Below are 22,581 nucleotides of genomic sequence, written 5' to 3'. Positions count from 1 at the left end.
TATGCAATTACTGGCCCCAGTTTCTTCATTTTTAAAGACATAATGCCTACTTTACCAAAATTCCTTATAGTTTTTACACACCTTGGGCACCTAACTTTATATTGGTCATTACTTCCTCTCTCCCTCTTATTATTTGTACATGCCTTTTATTAAATTCTATAATAGTTTATTTATATATGTGTTCTAAAGCTAGGCAGTGGGCTCAAGGAAGGCAGGAACTAGGTCTTCCCATTCTATTTCAGCTATTAACACAAACCAGGCTGAGAGTAGATCTTCAACTCTTCACTTGAATGAAAGAGCAGAGGTATATGTGCAAAAAAAAGAATTTTTAGCACTTCACTTACTCTTCAGAGGTGCTACAAGATGAGAGTTGAGACAATCTTTTTCATGTGGACTGCATTTAAAATGGAAGTCATGTTGAAGTGCTTCTTGGTTTTTGGTTTCAGAGCTGCTAAAGGCTTTTATAATAATACCAAAACCAGTAACAAAATGCCAAACCATGCAGGGGAGCAAAAGCATCTCTGAAAGTAGTGCCATTTGAATACTCACAGCAACATCTTAGTTTAGAGATAATAACTCACAATACCATGTCATACCAAAATTAACTAGCTCAGAGGAAACCAACTAGTTTTCTTACAGCACCAGGTAGCCATTCTCCCACCCCAGATNTAAATAAAAAAATTAAAATGGAAGTCTAATGTTGAAGTGCTTCTTGGTTTTTGGTTTCAGAGCTGCTAAAGGCTTTTATAATAATACCAAAACCAGTAACAAAATGCCAAACCATGCAGGGGAGCAAAAGCATCTCTGAAAGTAGTGCCATTTGAATACTCACAGCAACATCTTAGTTTAGAGATAATAACTCACAATACCATGTCATACCAAAATTAACTAGCTCAGAGGAAACCAACTAGTTTTCTTACAGCACCAGGTAGCCATTCTCCCACCCCAGATACCAAAGTATTATTTTAAAAATTTGAAGTTGCAATTTTAGAAAGCAACTCATCTTTACGTTTGCCACTATGTAGACACATGAACAATGCCTGCTGTACCAAAAGAGTCTTACCAAGGATTTTTATCAGTCAATATTTAGAATCCACTCTAGGTAAATTAACAGAAAAGTAATTTATTAAAGGATAGTGTCACTGCCACCATGTCACTGAAAGGGCTGAAAATGGGTGCAAAGATAACATCACCCAAAATAATGCTGAAGTGGCTTGATGAGGAAATCACTATGCCTGCCACCACCAAGTGCTAAATGCCAAAATTCGAATCCATCACCACTGCCAGGACCAAAGTCATTTCCTCATTAGGAACTTAACCTTGAAACCTCCACTTAAAGCTGACCATCTCTACTGCCACTCCTTCCTGCAAAATCGAAAGTTATGAATAGAACCCTCATTTCCTTACATTGTGTATTTTCAAGCAAAAGCGATCTGTGGGTGTGTCTGACTAGTGGCTCTTAATGTTATTTAAGATGCATCCATCTAGATACAAGAGCATCTGGGAATTTTGCCTGACTCACAATATGGACATTTCTGCAAATATAGAAAGCTACTCAAAAATTGGGAGCTCCAAATATGACAAATATTCACTATAAGAGATTAAGATTAATATTTAAGATATAAAATGTATTATGCCATATACATTTAATTTATAAACAATTACCCAAATATTGTGGGATTACAATGAAAAATTTACCTTTTATTGATGGGATGCACTATTTTTTCTTTTTTTTTAGTTTTTAATTTTATTATTATTTTTTACAGATTTTATTTGAGAGAGAGAGAAAGAGAGCACATGTGCAAGCGAAGTGCACACGAGTGGGGGCGGTGGAGAATCTTGAGCACAATCCATGCAGAGTGCAAGCCCAGCACAGGGCTCAATCTCATGACCCTGAGATCATGACCCGAGCTGAAACCAAGAGTCAGATGCTTAACCAACTGAGCCACCCAGGCGCCCTGAGTTTTTAACTTTCATTCCAGTATAGTCAACATACAGTGTTGTATTAGTTTCAGGTGCACAATATAGTAATTCAATAATCCTATATATTCTCAGTGCTCATCATGATGAGTATCCCCATCACCTATTTCATCCAACCTCCCCCATCAGTTTGGTAACTTATCAGTTTGTTCTCTGTATTTAAATAATGAGAACAGAATTTGTGACCATGAAGTTTCAATGTTTCATTATGACATTTTTATAATCAGAAGTGTTTAAAAATATTCAAACTCATCATTCCTAAGTGAGAGCAGAAATTGACAAAATCAAGGAACCAAAAATGACAGACTGTCTTACAAGTGATTTTAGATGTTGCTATTATTTTGTGTCAGGAGTCAGCTACTCCTTCGGAGACCACACATAATTACTCAAAGCTCAACCTCTGGTAGACTTCCCAATTTAGTCAAACAAATTATTATAATCTCCATATAGCTTAAGATATAAAGAGTGATGTCCCTATGTGTTTAATACAATTCAAAGAAACATGCTCCAAAGAAATCAGGTTAGATTTTAAATAGAGTAGAGATTATAAAAACCAAATGCATTTCAGTGCAGGTGGTGATGGGGAAAAGCCCACCTCACTTCAGGGGCAAGAAGAGACTGAGATCAGGGGTCAGAGTCAGGAGTGATGGGGCTGTTGCTCAGATAGTGCCAAGAAATTCCTGGTAAGCTCAGGTGTTATCCTACCACACAGCAATTAATTTTTGATATTGAGAAAGAAAGCTTGTCCTTCTTTTACTGAGAACTAAGTACTTGGCAGGATTGTGTTGGCACAATGGCTGTTATGTGCTTTCTACCCACCTCCTGGAATGCCTGAGCTTCCTACCTTCTGAGGCACTAATGGTTTGCCCATGCAAAGGACAGAAAAAAACCAACTCAATAACTAAAGGACCAGAGCCCATTTCTCCAAACTTGGGGGTCAGCCAGAAGTTGGTCAAGAGCCCCCAAATCACTACTGCTTCTACCACTGAAGTAAAGAGATATAAAAAGTTCGTGACAGCCTGATGCCTTCCTGCGTTGTCTGAAGTCAGGATGCAGGACTTTGGCATACAGCACTCCCAAGTATTGCTAATGGATGTTCCCTTTGAACCAGCCCACTGATATTTCTCACTCCAAGAACACCAAACTTGCCCAAGGAAAAGGGGATGCACTATTTCATTAAGTATTTAATAATAAATCAAGATAATTAATTAGATGCCTTTCAGCAGCATACTATCCATAAATATGATGTGTCCCTTGCTAATGGTACCAAGAATAATCATAGTGTAAAGTCTATGGCATATAGACAAGCAGTACTCCTAGCGATATTTATATTTTGCACCAGACTAGTTAAGAGTATACACTCTGAAAGCCATTAATGTACACAAAAACAAATATATAAGGATATATATTGCAGCACTGATTCCTTAAGCGAAACCCTAAAAACAAATAAAAATCTCTATAGGTAAATGTAAATAAAATGTAGTATACTTTCTAACAGGAATACTATAAAAGTTAAGGGGAAAAAAGGGATAGGCCTATATATACTAACAGCGAAAAAAAATCAAGCTGCAAAGCAAGCACTGTTTTATCATTTATGTTAACAAACATAAAATCACTGTACAGATAAATACACAAGCATGTAAAAACAGAAAAGGTCTGAAAGGTTACAACATCAACCTTATTAAAAACAGAGCTATAGGGGCGCCTGGGTGGCACAGCGGTTGTGTCTGCCTTCGGCTCAGGGCATGATCCCGGCGTTGTGGGATCGAGCCCCACATCAGGCTCCTCTGCTATGAGCCTGCTTCTTCCTCTCCCACTCCCCCTGCTTGTGTTCCCTCTCTCGCTGGCTGTCTCTATCTCTGTCGAATAAATAAATAAAATCTTAAAAAAAAAAACAAAAACAAAAACACAGAGCTATAAATTACTAAGATACTTACCAAAGAGGGAAAATGTACAAAGAACAAGCAGGAATAGTTAACTACAAAATATCATTTTTACCTATTGAACTACTTAATGTCATTTTGACAAGTATAAAAGGAAACTATCAGTTCAGTGCTGTAATTCATATAATTTTTCTAAGAGTTAGCGATGTTTATCAATACCCTTAAAATGATGCACTCTTTTAAAAATAGAATTACCAGGGGTGCCTGGGTGGCTCAGTCAGTTAAGTGTCTGCCTTTGGCTAAGATTGTGATCCCTGGGATTAACCCTCCATGGGCTCCCGGCTCAGCGGAGAGTTGGCTTCTCCCTCTGCCCCCCGCAACTTGTGCATACGTGGACTCACGCGCATGCACGCTCTCTTTCTCAAATAAATAAAATCTTAAAAAAATAAATAATAAAAAATAGAATTATCATATGATCCAGTAATTTCACTACTGGGTATTTACCAAAAGAAAAAGAAAACTAGTATTTGAAAGATGTACTCCTAAGTTTATTGCAGCATTCCTTGCAACAGCCACGATATGGAAGCAAACCAAGTGTCCATCCATAAATCAATGTACAAAGATGTGATCTATATACACAATGGAAATAGTACTCGGCCATAAAAAAAGAATAAGATCTTGCCATCTGTGACAGCATGGATGGACCCAGAGAATATAACACTAAGTGAAGCCAGACAGAGAAAGACGAATATTAAGAAACAAAACAGACAAAAAACCAGATACTTAAATACCGAGAACTAGCTACCAAAGGGAAGGTAGGTCGGAGGATAGGTGAAATAAAGGGAACTAAGAGTACATTTAATGTGATGAGCACTAAGTAATGTTGGAATTGCTGAATCATATCATACACCTGAAACTAATAGAACACTGTATGTTAATAATACTTCAATTAAAAAGCACTGGGGAAAAAATAAACATTCTTTGATCCAGAAATCTACGTGTCAGATCTATTCGGAAGAGATATGCAAAACTAAGGATGTTCACCACACTGATTTCATAACAGTGAAAAATTAGAAACATCTAACTGCTATGGTCTAAATGTTTGTGTACCCCCCAAATTCATATGTTAAAATCCTAATACCCAATGTGATGGATCTGGAAGGTGGGATTTTTGGGAAGTGCTAAGTTAGAAGACTGAAGTCCTCATGAATGGATTAGTGCTCTTCTAAAAAAGATCCCAGTCCCTAGCCCTTTCCACCATGTGAAGACACTGGCAAAAAGACACTATGAACCAGAAAGCCCTTACCAGGCACCAAATCTGCTGACTCCATGATCCTGGACTTCCCAGAATTAAATTTCTGAATTTATAAGCTACCCAGTCTGTGGTATCGTTATAGCAGCCTGAATGGACTAAGACACCAACCACAGAGGATTTGTTCAGTAACTATAGTCCAGCCATATAAAGAATATTCCAGAGCCTTAAAATCCGATTATATATAAAACTGGTGAAATCTGAATAAATTCTGTGGACTGTACCAATATAAATCTGCTAGTCTTTTACATCATACTATAGTTATGGGAAGGTGTTATTACTGAGGGAAATTGGGCATAAAACTACATGACACCATCCTACACAGTTTTTTTTGGCAACTTGTGAATCCGTAATTATTTCAAAATAAAATTTTTATAAATGGGGGAAAATATTGTAGAAGGCATTGAAAGCGTTCATGGAAACTTGGGAAAAAAGCAAGTTGCTACCTTATTATAGAAATTTTGAATTTTGTGAAATAATGCACAACATAGAAAAGACTGGAGAGACTAAAAAATCAGTGTTATGACTGGTTATCCCTGAGCAGTAGCATTTTTATTTTCATTTTTTGTACTTTACTGTATTTTCATATAATTAACATCAATTGCTTTTAGAATCAGTAAATATATAATGAAATATTTAAGATCCAAATTAAAAGTCACATCAACTGGGTAAATCATTCCAGGCAAGTGATATAAAAGACTATTGTCTTCAAAGAAGATAAGAAAAGCACAAGCGAAAAGCCAATTCACAATTAATAAACATGGAAAAATGTTCAATCACACTAGTCACCAAACAAATGAAAAATAAATCAATTACTTCATTTTAACCTATATGGTAAACTTCTATAAATTAGAATGCTGGATACTGACAAAGATGCAATAAACTGGGCAACAATAAAAACTGTCCTAACACTTCTGGAAAGCAATCTGTCAATACTGGTATGTTGGTATGAAAAACTTTTAAAATGTCCACTCTTTGACCTTCTGCAGTAAATTTTAACCGAAAAGCTTTATACAAGAGCGTCCTATATTGAATTACACCACATAAAGAAAAATTGGAACTGAAACATCCAACAAAAAAAGTTGTTTTTCTATGACAGTCTTTAAAATGACACAATAATGAACCTTACAAGACAGTTTAACTACAACAAAGGCTTATTTTTCTCATTTAAATTCTCAATAACTGTGTTCGATTCATTTTGTTTAGGGTTTAATAATAAATTCCATCAAAATCCTTATCTCTTCCACAGAACTTAAAGTAAGCCCCTGAGGCAACACAGTTACATAAAACATCTATTAAAGGATATAAACTGTCCAAGTGCACTCTGAAACTATCTGCCAAAACCACCACAAAAATATTCAAATTGTCGGTCCATAAAACTGAGAGATCAATCACCACCTCTGTATCTAAGCAAAATAAGCCAAAGTAGTCTTCATTATTGGTCCATTTTATGCCAGTTTCTATGTGGGGAGTGATGTAAATGAAAGGAAAAAAGAGAGACATCACAAGTTCTCGGTAAAACGATACCCTCTAGTCATAAAAGATAGCAGTTTTAAGGTAACAGATCCGTGTCAGGAAAAAGTCATCGTGAATATGGTGAAACTATCTCTTTGGTCAAATATAGCCATTTGTTTTACTTAACCTATTTACTATCAGAAACAGAAATCCCAAGCCACTTAACCCTACAAATGCTGAAAAACAAAGTGTATAAATTGATTAAAGTTATCTGTCTCATGGCAAAACAATCATCCAGGTTTAATTTTTACATCTCCAATATTGAGAGGACCACCAAATTACAAGTACTTAAAAAAAAAAAAAAGACACAAAACAAACACCTGTCATTTCATCTAGGATAAAGCTTCAGGGTTCTACTAGAAGATGTTTAGGGGTATTTCATGGAAAACAAAAATGAAAATTAAACTGGGAATTTTTCACCCATTCTGACAGAGAGTAACCTAACAACTAACACTAATGGAACACTTAATTCACCTTCATAACAACTTCAGTTAAATACTATCATCATCCACATTCTGCAGATAAGAAAAATGTTATTTTAGGGGAGCCTGGCTGATGTGGTTGGTGGAGCATGTGACTCTTAATCTTGGGGTTGTTTAGTTCCAGCCCCACAATGGGTGTAGAGATTACTTAAAAATACAATCTTAAAAAAAGAAAAGAAAAGTTACTTTACCCAAAGGTAATGTGCCCAAAGTCGAAAAACTAATAAGGCAGAGGCAGGATTTGAATCTAGGCAGGAGAGTCTGCCAATACATTTGTACAGTGGTTCTTAAACACTACACTACAGTTAACCTTACAAAAAAGTTTTAAGACAACCAGTTATTTGAAGAAGAAAAAAAAAAGACAACCAGTTACATACCATTTAAGGAATATTATTATAAATCTCCTCACCAAGCCAAATGGTCCCTGGCTCAGTTCTGCCTGCAGTGGCTAATAATGCAGAAAAAAATGGATATGCCACCAGATAACTAGGGTCCTCAGAGCAGAAGTCAATTCAGCTCTGCACTGATTTCTATCTCAGGGCCAAGGTAATTTTATATCCTAGGGCCAAAGCTAATTTTCAATTAAATAAAAAAGATAATATTCATGGCAATTTATGCAATAAAATTTACCTTCTATCACAAGCACTTAAATCTTTATCTGAATTATTTTGTCAGCAAGCTCCGCAATGGCAATGGCCTTATGTACAGTTTACTGCTCTCTAGCACCTTGAACAGTGACTAGCACACAGGAGGCCAATAACATTTGTTGAATGAATCAATGGATGAACAAATGCTATATGAGAGTTTCTCAAACTTTACTGTGCGTAAGAATCATCTAGGGATCTTGCTAAAATGCAGATTCTGATTCAGCAGTTCAGGGACAGGGGCTGAGAGTATTCTAAGATGCCCTTGGGTAACTAAGTTTGGGGCTGGTCTACAGCTCACACTTTGAATAGCAAGGTAACTGGCACACTTGAAGTCATTTCCCCCAAATTCTTCAAACAGTCAAGAATCAGGATTCACTTACTCTCCACTGTGGAAGAAAACCTGAAGTTTATTCATCAATAAAGCTATTACTGCCGATCCTTCGGTATCAAAAGGAAAGACTTATATCCCCAAATTCCCACTACAACTCAGTCAGATGGCATCTGTTGACTGTTTAGAAACAAACAAACAAACAAAAACCAAAACAAAATAGGCTTCCATAGATTAGCAGCTTAGCTTTGGGGGGGGCATCAAGGATTACTCTGAAAATATAATCAAAACTAGACTTCTCCCTAGAAAGTTCTATAGGAAATTCATGAACCCCCTCATTAAGATTAAAAACTCTATTGGTATTTAGCTTTTAAGTAATTTAAATAATCCTCAACATATTGAGTCATTTTTCTCCCAACTGTCATCTGATAAAGCCCATGGCTAGCTATACAAATGAAATTTTAAATCCTAACTTCAAATATCAGTATTAAATATCAAAATAACCCTTTTTAGAAATGTGTATAGTCAAGTCAGCAAGCCATTATTTTCAAATAAAAACAACCAGAAAACTAAGATGAGACTTATCTTTCCTAAGTATATATGAAAGCAGCAGCTCACATGTAGTGTTTATTATGCACCATACGAAGTACTTTATGTTAACTGTCAATCTTCTTAACACCCTTATATGACCTATTAATATTATCCTATGTTATTAGTATTATTCTCGATTTATACATAAGAAAACTGAGAAACAGAGGTGAAACAACTAGCTCAAGGTCATACAAATAGAAAGGGGCTGAGCCAGAATAGCCTGCCCCCAGTGCACTGTTCTTAACCACTCTTCTGTGCAACCCTGTATATAAATGTATCTTATCATTACTACTCAATCACTGCCCCATTTTTTTCCTTCACTTAACTCAAAAGACTAGAATAATCCTATATTTCTCTTACCTTGCTTAACTGCAAATTTTTTAAAATTCCTAAAAATTTAATTTCTCATAGCTAATTCAACAACAAATAGTTGAGCACCAACTTATGTGCACTATGTTAGTGATTTGGGGAAAAATACTGCCAGTAAGTATACAGTCTCTTCTGAAACATTAAAAGTTATCATACAAATCAGGACATGTTTGAGCATGAAACAGGATGGGACATCTGTTCCAGAAAACAGGTGTACACTCTTAACTATCTGGTACAAAATGGGAGGTATGATCCCACTAACCTACTTTGTAGTTTGCAGTATCTAGTGGTATGAAGTACTGGCCACCTATGTACAACACAAACCCTGGATTACTCCTGACTTTCTGTTTTGACACAGAAAATGCTTTTCTTTTCCCTCAATGATATACAAACCAAACAAAACTTAACTCCTCATCCTTGGAGTCTGGCTTTAAGTCTACAGTTCATATTCTACCCCTAGTAATATTCATCTAAAGTAGAAAGAAAAGAAAAAAAAAGAAAAGAAAAGAGGAAGAGAAGAAAAAAAAGAAAAAAGAACGAACAAACTCCTCTGTCTTTGATTTAGAGTCAGTCATTTATAAATACAGAGATATTTTCTGAACCAAAGTTTGCCTCAAAAGTTTGGCTCTATTACAAGAAACAGACAAGACACATGAGTACGTAATATTCTAAAGTTTCTTTTTCTTACATTTACCTATATTTGCCCATTAGAAAAAATTTTCTTCGTAAAAGAGGAATTATAAACCATCTATTTGCATTTTATTGTTCATATTCCTTTAAATTTTGCGTATAAATGAGTCTGTATTTTAACATACTGCAATCTTCATTCTTGTTTTAGAAGTTTTATTTGCCCAATTAAAAGTATACTCTTAAGCTATAAAAAATTTAATAAGGTAATTACCCGTTTGGCTTACCCAGAATCAGGGTAAATTAGTAACAAGGCTCAGATCAGAACTCAAAAAGGTATACAACTCTCTCTCTTTTTTTAAAAGGTATGTATCTCTTAAATCAGTGCTATCTCACAGCAGTTTTTGCAATTACCAGTGCCATTATGATGTAGTTTTAATAAATCTTCCAAAAATGTTCAACAAATCAGGCACAAATTGCAGTCATTTTGGAAGGTTACTATTTATAAACTGGACAATTTACATCACAATAACTGAGTTGCTATGATGATCAAACCGGTAGTTGTCAGTTAAGCTCTTCTCTACACTGTGTTACAAGGCTTTGTACATAAACATCATAAACATCATGAACACAAACTTTGTCAGATTATTATTCCCAAATTACAGATAGGAACTTGAGGTTCCAAAAAGTTGTCACTTTAGTCTAAGGTCATACAACTAACATTTGAACCCAGGATTCCAAAATCCTTACAGAAAATCACAGTGCATAATGCAAAAGTTTATAATGTTTTCAAGACTGGGAAACCTTCCTCAAGAACTAAACATTAAAGAAAACAAAATTCAAGCAAAATACAGAATGTAGGAACAATAAAATAAAATGCTATGAACACCATCAGAGCTAAAGAGTCATTTTCCATTTTCACTTAAGGATCTTCAAAGAGGTTAAAAATCTTTTTAATGACTTCAGGATGATAGCTAGATTACAGTTTCTCAGCTTCCTCTACTTTCTGCTTCTCTGCAATATAGACTCAGACCCCATTTCAATTACAGGGTCAAATCTTTTCTTAAGCTCCTAGGTAGAAAATCAAAATTACCGATTTGAAATGTTCATGACTACTATCAAGAATCATTTCCATTAGCTGGGAAGTAATATGGAAGCAATACAGAGCTCCCTGATACCCCAAACAAACCCAAATTGATATATAATAGTTGAATATCAATAGTCCTAGCTTCTGGTTTTTCAGAAAACTGTAAACCAGTTCACTGTAATTTGAAGCACCATAAGGTACTTTTACATCTTTATGTTCATTTCTAAGCATTTTATTCTACTTTTCACATTTCAAAGGTAATTCCTACTTCATTCTCAGTCCATTGTATCTGAAAATATTTCTACTTGAAAATATTTTTATTTTTAAATTCTGCATCTACCTCCAATAAATATTCCAAAATCAAATTGTTCAGAAACCACTATTCATTTATTTATAATTTCTCTTGGCAATCATTTCACAATTTGTTCAGGCACTTTTTTCTTCTAAGTCATTTTTTTTAAAAATCATTTTCAGTCAGTGATATCTAATAACTTTTTAAATAAATAAATTATTTAAATTAATGGGGAAAAGCCAGTACCGTACCTGGAGTGAAAGACACATTATGATTACTATAATATAAAATAAATGATTTCAGATTCCAAGGTTAATCTAAAATTTAAAATGTTATTACCTTAAAAAGCAGAAAACTTCAGAAGTCAGATAAATTATTTTAAAAATTATGTAAGGCTGGGGGAAGAAGGGACTGGGCAGCTACTGTTTAATGCATACAGTTTCAGTTTTGCAAGATGAAGAGTTCTGGATGTGGACAGTGGTGATGTTGAACAACAATGTAAAAGTACTTAATAACCCTGAACTATACACTTAAAAATAGTTTAGATCATTAAATTTCATGTTATCTATATTTTAATTAAGTAGAATTTTAAAAGTTATCTAAGAGTTATAAAATTAAAGCATCCTAGAGTGCATAAAAGTCATTGTTTCCTAAATAAGTTGTTGTAAGTATTCATTTTCAAAGAAAAACTCAAACTGAGACAGAAACCCAATTAAAACATGGCCAAACAACTAAGACATAACTACTAAAAATATTAGAGGGGGGAAATGAACTGAAAAACACACAAAAATGTTAGCAACCATAAAAATTACTTTAAAAAAGTGTAAGCTGTCATTTAATTTGATAGAAGGGAGCATGATGCTGTTTTGAACTTACAGAATGTGTTTTAAGGGAATTTATGTTGGTACATGTCTGACAATTTTGTGAATTATCCAAACATTTTTACCTCTTCTCAGAGAGCCAGACATTGCATATGTCTCCTTCAGAATAGAGGAAAAAACCCAATAAACTACTAAAATCAATATAATCCTCTGTCTCCAAGACTAAGTTAAAAAAAAGTTACATCTAAGTATTGCTTAAAATAGGATTTCTTGTCTGCCTATAGATTTCTATTACAGTATAGCTAGAGTTCTAATTCCAGCTTCAATATTCACTAGCTGTATAATCTCGGGCAAGCTTCTTAAATTCTGTGCCATAGTTTCTTGATTCCTAAAATGGAGGTAATAATTCTACCTGCCTCATAGGTAGGATTGAGTAGATGTAATATCCATGTACACATGCAAAAACACTTAATAAGCCTCACGCACAGTAAGTACAATATGTGTATATCACTATTATTATAGTATCATTATCATTACTATTATCTATCTCACTGATTCCAGTTATAAACTAAAAGCTGGGGTGTTTCCAGAAAAATGCACACAAGTAAAAGATTTTGAACATAACTGCAAAGGGCTCAGATTCCAGATTAGGGAAGCCCTACCAAAGATGATCCACAAGCAACCTGGTTTATAGTAAAGTGGCTCTTAACCTCTCTTGTGCCATGGACCTCTTTAGCAGTCCAATTAATCTACAGATTTCTTCTCAGAATGTTTTTAAATTTTGAAAGGCACAGGATCACAAAATAAACCAATCATATTATAGTTATCAAAATATTTTTAAATTTCTACTTTAGTAATAAATGTGCTTTACTAGTGCATTAAATAACAAGATTTTTAAACATAAAACAAGGAGTAATAAACATTAACAGAATTTCAAGATACCTGCAAAAACTGTAATATATGAAAATATTTCTTGTTGAATCCACCGCAATTTCAAGAATTTTCAATCCTCTTCCAGATTTTAATTAGAAGCTAGTCAAAATAAACAGGCAAATTTTTCCCCCTCAATGAAGTTCACAGACTTCCTCAATTCTAACCAGAGACCCAGATTAAGAATCCTTGGCTTAGGGGAAAGTGCAAAAATAAGTTCTGGAGCCAGAGACATGTGTTCTAGACGCCAGACTTCAGACTTTAGTCCCCACATTATTTGCACCTGAACGACCTCAAGCATCAAACTGAGTTTTGGTTCACTCATTTAGAATAATTTCTAAATCCTATACGTTATTCCTATAGTTCTAAGGATCAAATATTACCTAACAAAATGCCACATGACCAGTGTGTTATTATTATTATTTTTTTAACTGATTTTAATACCATATATTCGGCCCCGAATGTTTAGTGACATTGTTAATTTTCAGTAACTCATTACAGGAGAAAAGTTAAAAACCACATACTGATTCACAAAGAAAATGATTAGTGTAAATATTAATAGTTTAATAAGAGCCATGATTTGGCACTAGAATGACCTATATCTAAATCCCAATTCCACTACATTACTTCTAAATTACTTCATCTCTCCACCTCAGTTTTCTCATCTGTAAAACACTGCAATGTTGTTTTAGTAACAAGAGAGGAGCTAGCTTAAACAATCTAAAATGGAGCGATTATTAAAGTTCACATTTTAACAAAGCCAAAGGAATCAATTTGGAATCCAAAAGTTTATTTTGGAATTCATGTTAATATAAATAAAACTTCACACTCACTTGCCCAGCAAAACACATACATACTTAAAACCTGAAGCATTTGCATGGCATAACGTTCCAAATACAAATTGGCACTGTTTAAAATCATATCTGATTTATCCTGCCGGAAAAAACCTACAATGAGGATAAAAAACGATCAACAGAATGGGTTCAGTAATCTCAAGTCTTTTCATGATTTACTAGGAGTGTTCCAATGAATGTTTATTACCAATGTCGGACATACTCTTAAGGTAGCTGTCTCTTTAAAACCCAATTTAAAGGTCTCAAATTTATCAGCTACACATGGTTGGTTAGATTAAAAAAAAAATCTAAAGCATGTATTTACTTTATGCCGCAATATTACGGAGTAAAACCCATCCCTCCCTCCAAGAGAGAAAAAAAACAAGCTGCCACAGACTGGCCCTGGCTTCTCGATCCATTATACAACCTGTAAATTCCTTCCCTCATTGAAAAGATTCTTTTTATGGGCATAGTTAACAAGTGCCAAGTTGGGAAGTTGCAGCTTTGCTGGTTTGACGTTTTCACAATGCAAGAACAATATAATCTGGAATCTACTCAAGGCATTAGCCAGGCAGTCAGCTGATGCTCACTGCACACAAGAGAAAGACAGAAATAAGAGAAATTAAACCTCGTATTTGTGTAAGACAGGTATCCACCACCTTTAAAACTAAAATAGGCCAGCAACAGACGTCCCAGTTAAAATAAAAGTATTTCTATTGTTAAATAACATTAAAAAACAAAACAAAACACCCGGCTTTCCCCGGACTAGGTTTCTCTCATTCTTGGAATTTTCCTCGTATAAGGGCTTTTATTCGTCCATAAAGCCAAACCCTCATCACGGAGCCACTGCCTGAGTAACTTTTACAAAAGGTCAAAACGGTGCCTTTCAAGGCTTCCAAAGCCTATTGGCGTCTCCTCCGTTCACAGTAATTCGCTTTCCACCCACGGAACGTTCCAGAGACTTAGGGACGGGGACCAAACAAAATTGGGGGGGGGTTGCTAAACAGCAGCTTTCAACTTTCTCAATACACTTATATCGAACTTCACCTTCCTCCCTCCGCGGCCCCACATGTTGCTTGCTTCTCCCAGAGGGCCCCGCGAGACCTCGCTTCTCCACCCCCCCCGCCCAACGCGCCCACCTGATTACCCTTTTCTCCGTAGACTCCGCCCCCGTCCTGCTGCACCCCCCCCCCGCCTGTTTGCCTCCTCTAGGAGGTCCATATGGGACACTTTCCCCTTCCTCTAATTCTCACCTCACACCAGACAAGCCTGGATTCTCCACCTTCAATTCTCCCCCACTACGGCCCTCACTTCCCGCAGCTTCCTAAAGTGTTGTGAGAGCGCAGAGTGGAGCCGCAGGCCTGCACGGCCCAGGTGCTGTGTCAGCCTATCTGCCGGTTCCGCGGCGTGTACGGCCTGGAAAGTCACATGGCGGTGGGACCGGCCGGCGCCTCCACACTCCTGCTCTCCTCACAGCAGGACGACATTACCAAGTCCACTCACCTCCACGAAGAGCAACATGTCTTCCTCCGCTCGGCCCAATCGTTCTCGCCGCCGCGACTCCAACGGGCTTACAGGCCCGAGCCCCAATCGCTAGGATAAGGACACTCGCCTGGCCCCTCCACCCGGCAGTGGACCCGGCTCCTCCCCCGCCGTCAGCCGCTGCGGCCTGACCCGCCCAGTCCCACCTCCCTTGAAAGAGCAACTGCTTCCGGCTCTAGAGAACAACTGCTTCCGGGAGAAGAGAAACCACTCGGCGCGCTCAACTTTTGCTCTACCTTTTCCAGCGGCAGCATGGGAGGTACTATCATCAGTCTTGGGGGAGGAGGGAAGTGATCAGAGGAAAGCACCATTCTGTACCACGGGGTTGTGTAAAAATCTTATTGACGCATTTTATCCCTCGCATTTTATAATTACGTAGTTTTCATAGTTCAAAATCTAGATCTGACGAAAAGCCGAGCTTATGTGAAGTGTCCAGGACAGACGCCCATTCCTTCCGAAAAGGTGGTGGCTCGGAGAAAAAAGTAGAGAAGAAAAAAAACCAAGCAGCAGTAATAGTAAATATATTAATAACAGCTGCTGTATATTAAATGCTTACTATGTGCCTGGCATTATGCTAAATATTTTATGAGAATGAATCTTGAAAAACCTTACGCAATAGATATTATCCCCATTTTACAGCTGAAGGAGCCCTCTAGGAGAGCAGGTTTCCATGAGAACCACCTTTAAAGAACTTTGCCCTGTGTTCGCTTCAGTCGGGTACCCACATCTATGCTACTTAATACTTAGTATGGATAGCCGCTTCGTTGATGTTCTGTCACTCTCACTTCAAATGAAGTACAATAAAAACAAAATTAGATGATCCAAAATCCTTATTATCTTCAGCAATACGTAGTAAGCGTTATCCTTCCCTATCAGTCCCACTTCTATATCCTAGTTCAGACACTTATTTTTGAAATAATTATGTCTTGATCTTTTCTACTGATTTTTCCCATTCTGTTATTTCAAAAACCTTTCTCAGTTAAAGGTTTCATTTTCACCAAACTGTACTTGCTTTCAAGACCTTACTATTCTGATCCCATGTAATCTCCCTTACTTTCTCTCTAATGAATCTACTCACTTTTTCACTTGAATACCAAATTAATTTCTCCATAAAATTCCTTATATTTGTGTTCCATCCTCTCCCTAATCTCATCCATAGTAAACTCAACATTACTTCATCTCAATTAAATCAATCTCCCCACCTTTCCCCTGAAAGACAAACTCAACACTCACCTCCAAAGCCATGGCTCAAGATGTCTTCACTATCTGGAATGCCTTCATTTGTCAATCAACCTTCTCTCTCCATAGGGTTTTCCCAAAGACACTGCTCCCCACAGATTGCTTCTTCATGTCCCTTGAATATTCTATCTTAAGTTATTTTTTCTTTTTTTCGTTTTTTTAGTTTCTTCACAGGTACCCTATTGTATATTCTTCACATTCTAGGATAATGGTGGCCACATAGTAGTATCTCTCAACAAATGCTTGCCAAATTGAAAGAGAAGGAGGGAGCTTTTAAATTTTGCTTTAAAAAGCCTTCATTTCCAGTTGCTGATGAATTCCATGCTGCATAAAAAATGAGAGAGAGAGAGCACAATAATGCTAAATTGGTTTAGTTGACATGCATGTAGGCTGCTTTGTGAATGCCTACTGGGATAAGCAATGTAAAAAAATCAAGAGAAATGAAAGTTATTTAAGGATCTCACAATCTAATATTATCAACAAAGTACTTAAACAGATTGATAAATTCAAGAAATGATGGATATTTTAATCAAACTTAACATTTACCAAAATAATTATTAATTGCGGTTCTTTCAGAAAACATTTTTAACTTCCTTGAATGGACTTAATTGTGATTTATAGGAAAGGAGGGAGTAATTTTTATGACTGGGTGTGAGGGGAGGCAATCTAACAATAAAAGAAAGTATTCTGCGGCTTAGAAAAGTTTCCATAGGAATTGAGTCTGAAACGATAATATCCAAATTTTAGAAAATTTCTGAGGAGGAACTGAGGAAGAATACGTCAAAGTTTAAAACAAACAAAAACCCTAAAACACAGTCTCTGGTTTTGAGAAGTTCACCAGCTAATGGACAGGGACAAATAATAGTTACATTCCAATGAGATAAGTACTATAACAGAAAGCTTACAAAGTGTTTTGGGAACATGGAGGAGGGGGTAACTTAGACAATGGGATATTAGAAGGGAGAATATTTAATTTGCTGTCTCTATATTGATTCATTTCTTAAAAGACAACTACTTTATGTTCCCCTGTCTCCCATTCTCTGAAGGACTGAAATACGTAAATTGTTGAACTTTGTAAGTTTACAGCAAGGTCTGAACATAGGACTAAGTTTACAGTAAGAACTCAACATAGGAAATTCTTCTAGAGAAATTAAATTATACATCCATACTTTGTATAAAGTCTAAAACCTACAAAACGATATTATATATTTTATGAATACATCCACCTGTAGTAAAACTATATAAACAGAGACTAGACATAAATACATCAAATTCATGACTGTCATTAGCTCTGTAAAGGGACAGAGGAGAAGGAAGGAGTCTAGGGAGGACACCAAAAGGAACTCCAACTTTATCTCTAATACTTTATTTTATTTAAAAATTTCTGAAGCAGGGGCGCCCGGGTGGCTCAGTTGGTTAAGCGTCTGCCTTCGGCTCAGGTCATGATCCCGGGATCCTGGGATTGAGCCCCACCTGTGGCGTCCCTGCTCAGTGGAGAGTCTGCTCCTCCCTCTCCATCTGACCCTCCCTTCTGCTCGTGCTCTCCCACGCGCGCTCTTTCTCTCTCTAATGAATAAATTTTTTAAAAATCTTAAAAAAACATTTTTGAAGCAAATATGACAAAATGTTAATATTTATTCATTCTATGTGATAAGCATATGGCTATTTATTATATTATTTTCTGTACTGTTTCAAAGTTTTTAATAGATAAAAAAGCTACACAGCTAACAAAACTACCCTGTCCTTTAATTGCTCCAGTGTCCTAAATCTTTTCACCTCCTCTGCAATCAAAGGAGCTGCCCAGAATACTCCTCTCAGTTACAAAGCAGCATCCAGTTCCCTTCAATTTTTCCAGCCAGCTATGGAATTTCAAAACCTTCTTCAGTCACGTTCCTTGGAAAAATGAATAACTAGGCAGTGCAAAGAGTGTGATCTTCACCCAAATAATAGCTTCCAAATTATTACATGTCTAGGACAAGTTCAGGGGCCCCTGAGGACATGGTAACAACTAGTCCATTACAGGTTTAAAAATTCTTAGCCAAAACCTCAGAAAGAGAGAAGAATCAGGAGTTACATTTGATATACTGGATCTTGAATTCTAACACCTAGATTTTAAGCTTATTTAAGCAAGGCTATATCTTCTATTTCTTTTAGCGTTCCTCTTGTCTATTCTTTCTACCCTCCCTCCCCCCTACCGCCACAGCATATAGATAGAACGCCTAGTTCTCTGCTTGTAGTAAGCACTCTAGAAATGTTTGAGTCATTGATGTCACAGTGGATCTACTATGACATCACCGGGACTGGAATACCATGGTTAGCAATAAATTAGAGCAAACCACAACCTCTGGGAGCAGGAAAAACCTCTCCTAGCTTCCTCGTGGACACCTTTATTAGCATTTGCCTATATTCTGTGAAAAAAGAAGAAATAAAAGAAAATCACTCAGCTTTTCAAAATATTTATCAAAATGCAAGGTGGGATAGACCCCGAATCTGAATCAGAAAAAGAAGTTGCGGATTCCACCATCATATCCAGCAAAACCCTGTATAAATCAGGGGTCCCTCAGCTGGAGATCCCATTTGCAGTACAGGATGTCATCTCTAGGATTGAGCAAGCACAGCTTTATCGAGCCAGAGAGGTAGGTCGTAAATGAGAAGTTTACAGATTACTAATGTTTTTTTTTTAACTTTCAATAATAAGCTACATTTTTTTTAACTCATTTTATTTTCATGATCTTTGATTATGTTTGAGGTAACTTTGATTTCAAATAACAGTTTCACCTGACTGTGGATAACATGCTCCAATTTTGTTAGTCTCTTTTACTTTCCTATCAGAATTAATTAAGCCTTTTAAGAAATAAATCACATGTGCTATTGAGTGACTGGGATAGAAAGAAAAATAAAAATCTATAGCTAATATTGATATCTAATTTCAGTCAATAGTTTTCATTTGTTCTCAACTAAACTTTTGTCAAATAGCTGTTAACAAGAAGAAAGCTGGTTTGAATTCCAGCTCATGGAAGGGGAATTTATTGGCCAGTAGAAACCCAAGGACAATGAACAAAAGCTTGAATAATATAACAATCCAATAAACCCCAAACCATTAAGGTTATACTGCATTCTATTCGCTCAAACAGAATACAACAAAATCAGTCAGGTTGAAAGAAATTAATTCAAGAAAGTTTTTTCCTATGTTTAAGGAGTGCAAAAAATTTGTACTTTCTCATTCTCCGAATAAACTTACTCCTGCTCCAACTCCCCACAACTAACAATAATAACCTGGCGTTTGCTTTTAACACCTTTATTGAGGTATAATTGACACATAATAAGCTGTAAATATTTTTAAGTATACAAGTTTAGATAATATAAACTCCTGTGAAAACCTCATCACGATCAACATAATGAACTTACCCATCTCCCCAAAAAGTTTCCTTATGCTCAGTTGCAATTCCTCCTACCTACCCTTCCTGACCCCCACCCCCACCCCAATCTCTAGGCAGCTGCCAATCTGCTTTCTGTCACTATAAGTTATTTTGCATTTTAAAATAATTTTATATAAGTGGAATCATACAGCATCTATTTTCTCTCAAATAAATAAAATCTTAAAAAAAAGATTCTCTCCCTCTGCCCCCTCACTCTCTAAAAAAATGAAATTGCTATGAATATTTGTAAATTTATTCATGACTTATTTTATAGACATATGCTTTCGTTTCTTTGGGATAAATACTTGGGTTAGAATGGCTGGGTCACGTGGTATATAAATGTTCAACTTTTTAAAACTACCAAACTTTTAAAAAATGGTTATATATCTGTTGGCCGTCTTGATGTCTTCTTTGGAAAAATGTCTATTCATGTCTTCTGCCCATTTTTAAACTGGATTATTTGGTTTTTGGGTGTTGAGTTTTATGAGTTCTTTATATATTTTGGATATTAACCCTTTATCAGGTATGTCATTTGCAAATATCTTCTCCCATTCTGTAGGTTGCCTTTTAGGTTTTTTTTAGTGTTTTCTTTGCTGTGCAGAAACTTTTTATTTTGATAAAGCCTCAATACCTTATTTTTGCTTTTGTTTCCCTTAGCTCAGGAGACCAATGTCAAAGGCATTGACATTGTTTACCTGTATTCTCCTCTAGGATTTTAATGGCTTCCTGTCTCACATTTAGGTCTTTCATCCATTTTGAATTTATTTTTGTATATGGTATATGAAAGGGGTCCAGTTTCATTCTTTTGCATGTTGCTGTCCAGTTTTCCCAACACTGTTTGTTGAAGAGACTATCTTTTTTCCATTGGATATTCTTTTCTGCTTTGTCAAAGATTAATTGACCATATGGTTGTGGGTTCATTTCTGGGTTTTCTATTCTGTTCCTTAGAACTACGTGTCTATTTTTGTGCCAATACCATCATCAGGGAAATACAAATTAAAAGTACGATGAGATATCACCTCACACCTGTCAGAATGGCTAAAATTAAGAACACAGGAAACAACAGGTATTGGATGCTGAGAAAGAGGAACCCTCTTACACTGTTGGAAATGCAAACTGGTGCAGCCACTCTGGAAAATAATATGGAGGTTCCTCAAAAAGTTAAAAATTGAACTATCCTATGACGCAGCAACTGTACTATTAGGGATTTACCCAAAGGGAAAAAATAATGATTTGGGGGCGCCTGGGTGGCGCAGTCGTTAAGCGTCTGCCTTCGGCTCAGGGCGTGATCCCCGTGCTCTGGAATCGAGCCCCACATCGGGCTCCTCCACTAGGAGCCTGCTTCTTCCTCTCCCACTCCCCCTGCTTGTGTTCCCTCTCTCACTGGCTGTCTCTCTCTGTCAAATAAATAAATAAAATCTTTTTTAAAAAAATACTGATTTGAAGGGATACATGCTCTCCTATATTTATAGCAGCATTATCAACAATAGCCAAATTATGGAAAAAGCCCAAATGTCCATCAGCTGATGAATGGATAAAGAAGATGTCATATACATATACAATGGAATATTACTCAGCCATAAAAAAGAATGGAATCTTGCATTTGCAACAATGTGGATGGAGCTGGAGAGTAGTATCCTAAGTGATGTAAGTCAGTCAGAGAAAGATAAATACCATGTAAGTTCACTCATATGTGGAATTTAAGAAACAAAACAAACGAACATGGTTGGGGGCGGGGAAGAGAGGCAAACCAAGTAACTGACTCTTAACTATAGAGAACAAAATGATGGTTACGGGGGCGGGTGGGAGGATGGTTAGAAGAAGGGATTAAGGGGGCGCCTGGGTGGCACAGCGGTTAAGCGTCTGCCTTTGGCTCAGGGCGTGATCCCGGCGTTATGGGATCGGGCCCCACATCAGGCTCCTCTGCTATGAGCCTGCTCCTTCCTCTCCCACTCCCCCTGCTTGTGTTCCCTCTCTCTCTGGCTGTCTCTATCTCTGTCAAATAAATAAATAAAATCTTTAAAAAAAAAAAAGGGATTAAGGAGTGCACTTGTTGTGGGGAACACCAGGTGTTTTGTGGAGTGTGGGAATGACAATATTGTACACCTGAAAATAATATTACACTGTATGTTAACTAACTGGAATTTAAATTAAAACTTTTAAAAAAGTAGTTATACTATTTTATATTCCCACAAGCAGTATATGAGATTTGCAATTGCTCTACATCTTTATCAACACTTGGATGTTGTCGGTCTTTTTAATTTTAACTATTCCAAAAGGTGTATAATAGTATCTCATTGTGGTTTTAATTTACAGTTTCATGATGACTAATGATTTTGAGCAACTTTCCACAAGTTTATTTGCATTCAGTATGTTTTCTTTGGTAGTTCAAATATTTTGACCGTATTTTAAAAGCTTATTGGTCTATGTTCTTATTATTGAGTTTTGAGTATTTTTATAGTATTTTGATTGCAAATTTTATCAGATAAGTGATTTGCAAATATTTTTTCCTATTCTGTGGCTTGTCTTTTTCTTTTACTAATTGTGTATTTCAAAGAACAAAACTCCTTAGTCCAATTTCTTTCTTTCAAAGCAAACTTCGACTAATGCAAGGTCACAAACATTTTCTCCTATTTATTCTTCTAGGAATTTTATGCTTACAGATTTTACATTTAGGTCTATGG

The 22,581-nt window shown here is 36.3% G+C and overlaps 2 protein-coding genes across 6 annotated transcripts in view; one reads left to right on the top strand and one right to left on the bottom strand.

Annotated features, from left to right (window-relative positions):
- The window catches only part of LARP4 (La ribonucleoprotein 4), a 202,592-nt gene that overhangs the window by 53,654 nt on the left and 126,357 nt on the right, over window positions 1–22,581 (bottom strand). For 2 of the 5 annotated variants that reach the window (XM_034646476.1, XM_011228888.3), the window contains exon 1: window positions 15,201–15,366. In XM_034646476.1, the coding sequence (XP_034502367.1) occupies window positions 15,201–15,218 (18 nt within the window). In that variant the 5' untranslated portion in view covers window positions 15,219–15,366. Of the gene's footprint in view, window positions 1–15,200; window positions 15,369–16,472; window positions 16,803–22,581 lie in introns of those variants that run through there. The other 3 variants (XM_034646475.1, XM_034646477.1, XM_011228887.3) reach the window with 3 other exon arrangements.
- The window catches only part of FAM186A (family with sequence similarity 186 member A), a gene marked incomplete at its 5' end in the record, with an annotated part of 60,741 nt that continues 57,076 nt past the window's right edge, over window positions 18,917–22,581 (top strand). Inside the window, 1 exon segment of the mRNA XM_034644783.1 lies at window positions 18,917–19,114. Coding sequence (XP_034500674.1) covers window positions 18,917–19,114 — 198 coding nt within the window.

This window comes from Ailuropoda melanoleuca, chromosome 16, assembly GCF_002007445.2.
Source record: "Ailuropoda melanoleuca isolate Jingjing chromosome 16, ASM200744v2, whole genome shotgun sequence".
NCBI lineage: Eukaryota > Metazoa > Chordata > Mammalia > Carnivora > Ursidae > Ailuropoda > Ailuropoda melanoleuca.
This window is presented reverse-complemented; position numbering and strand designations above follow the sequence as displayed.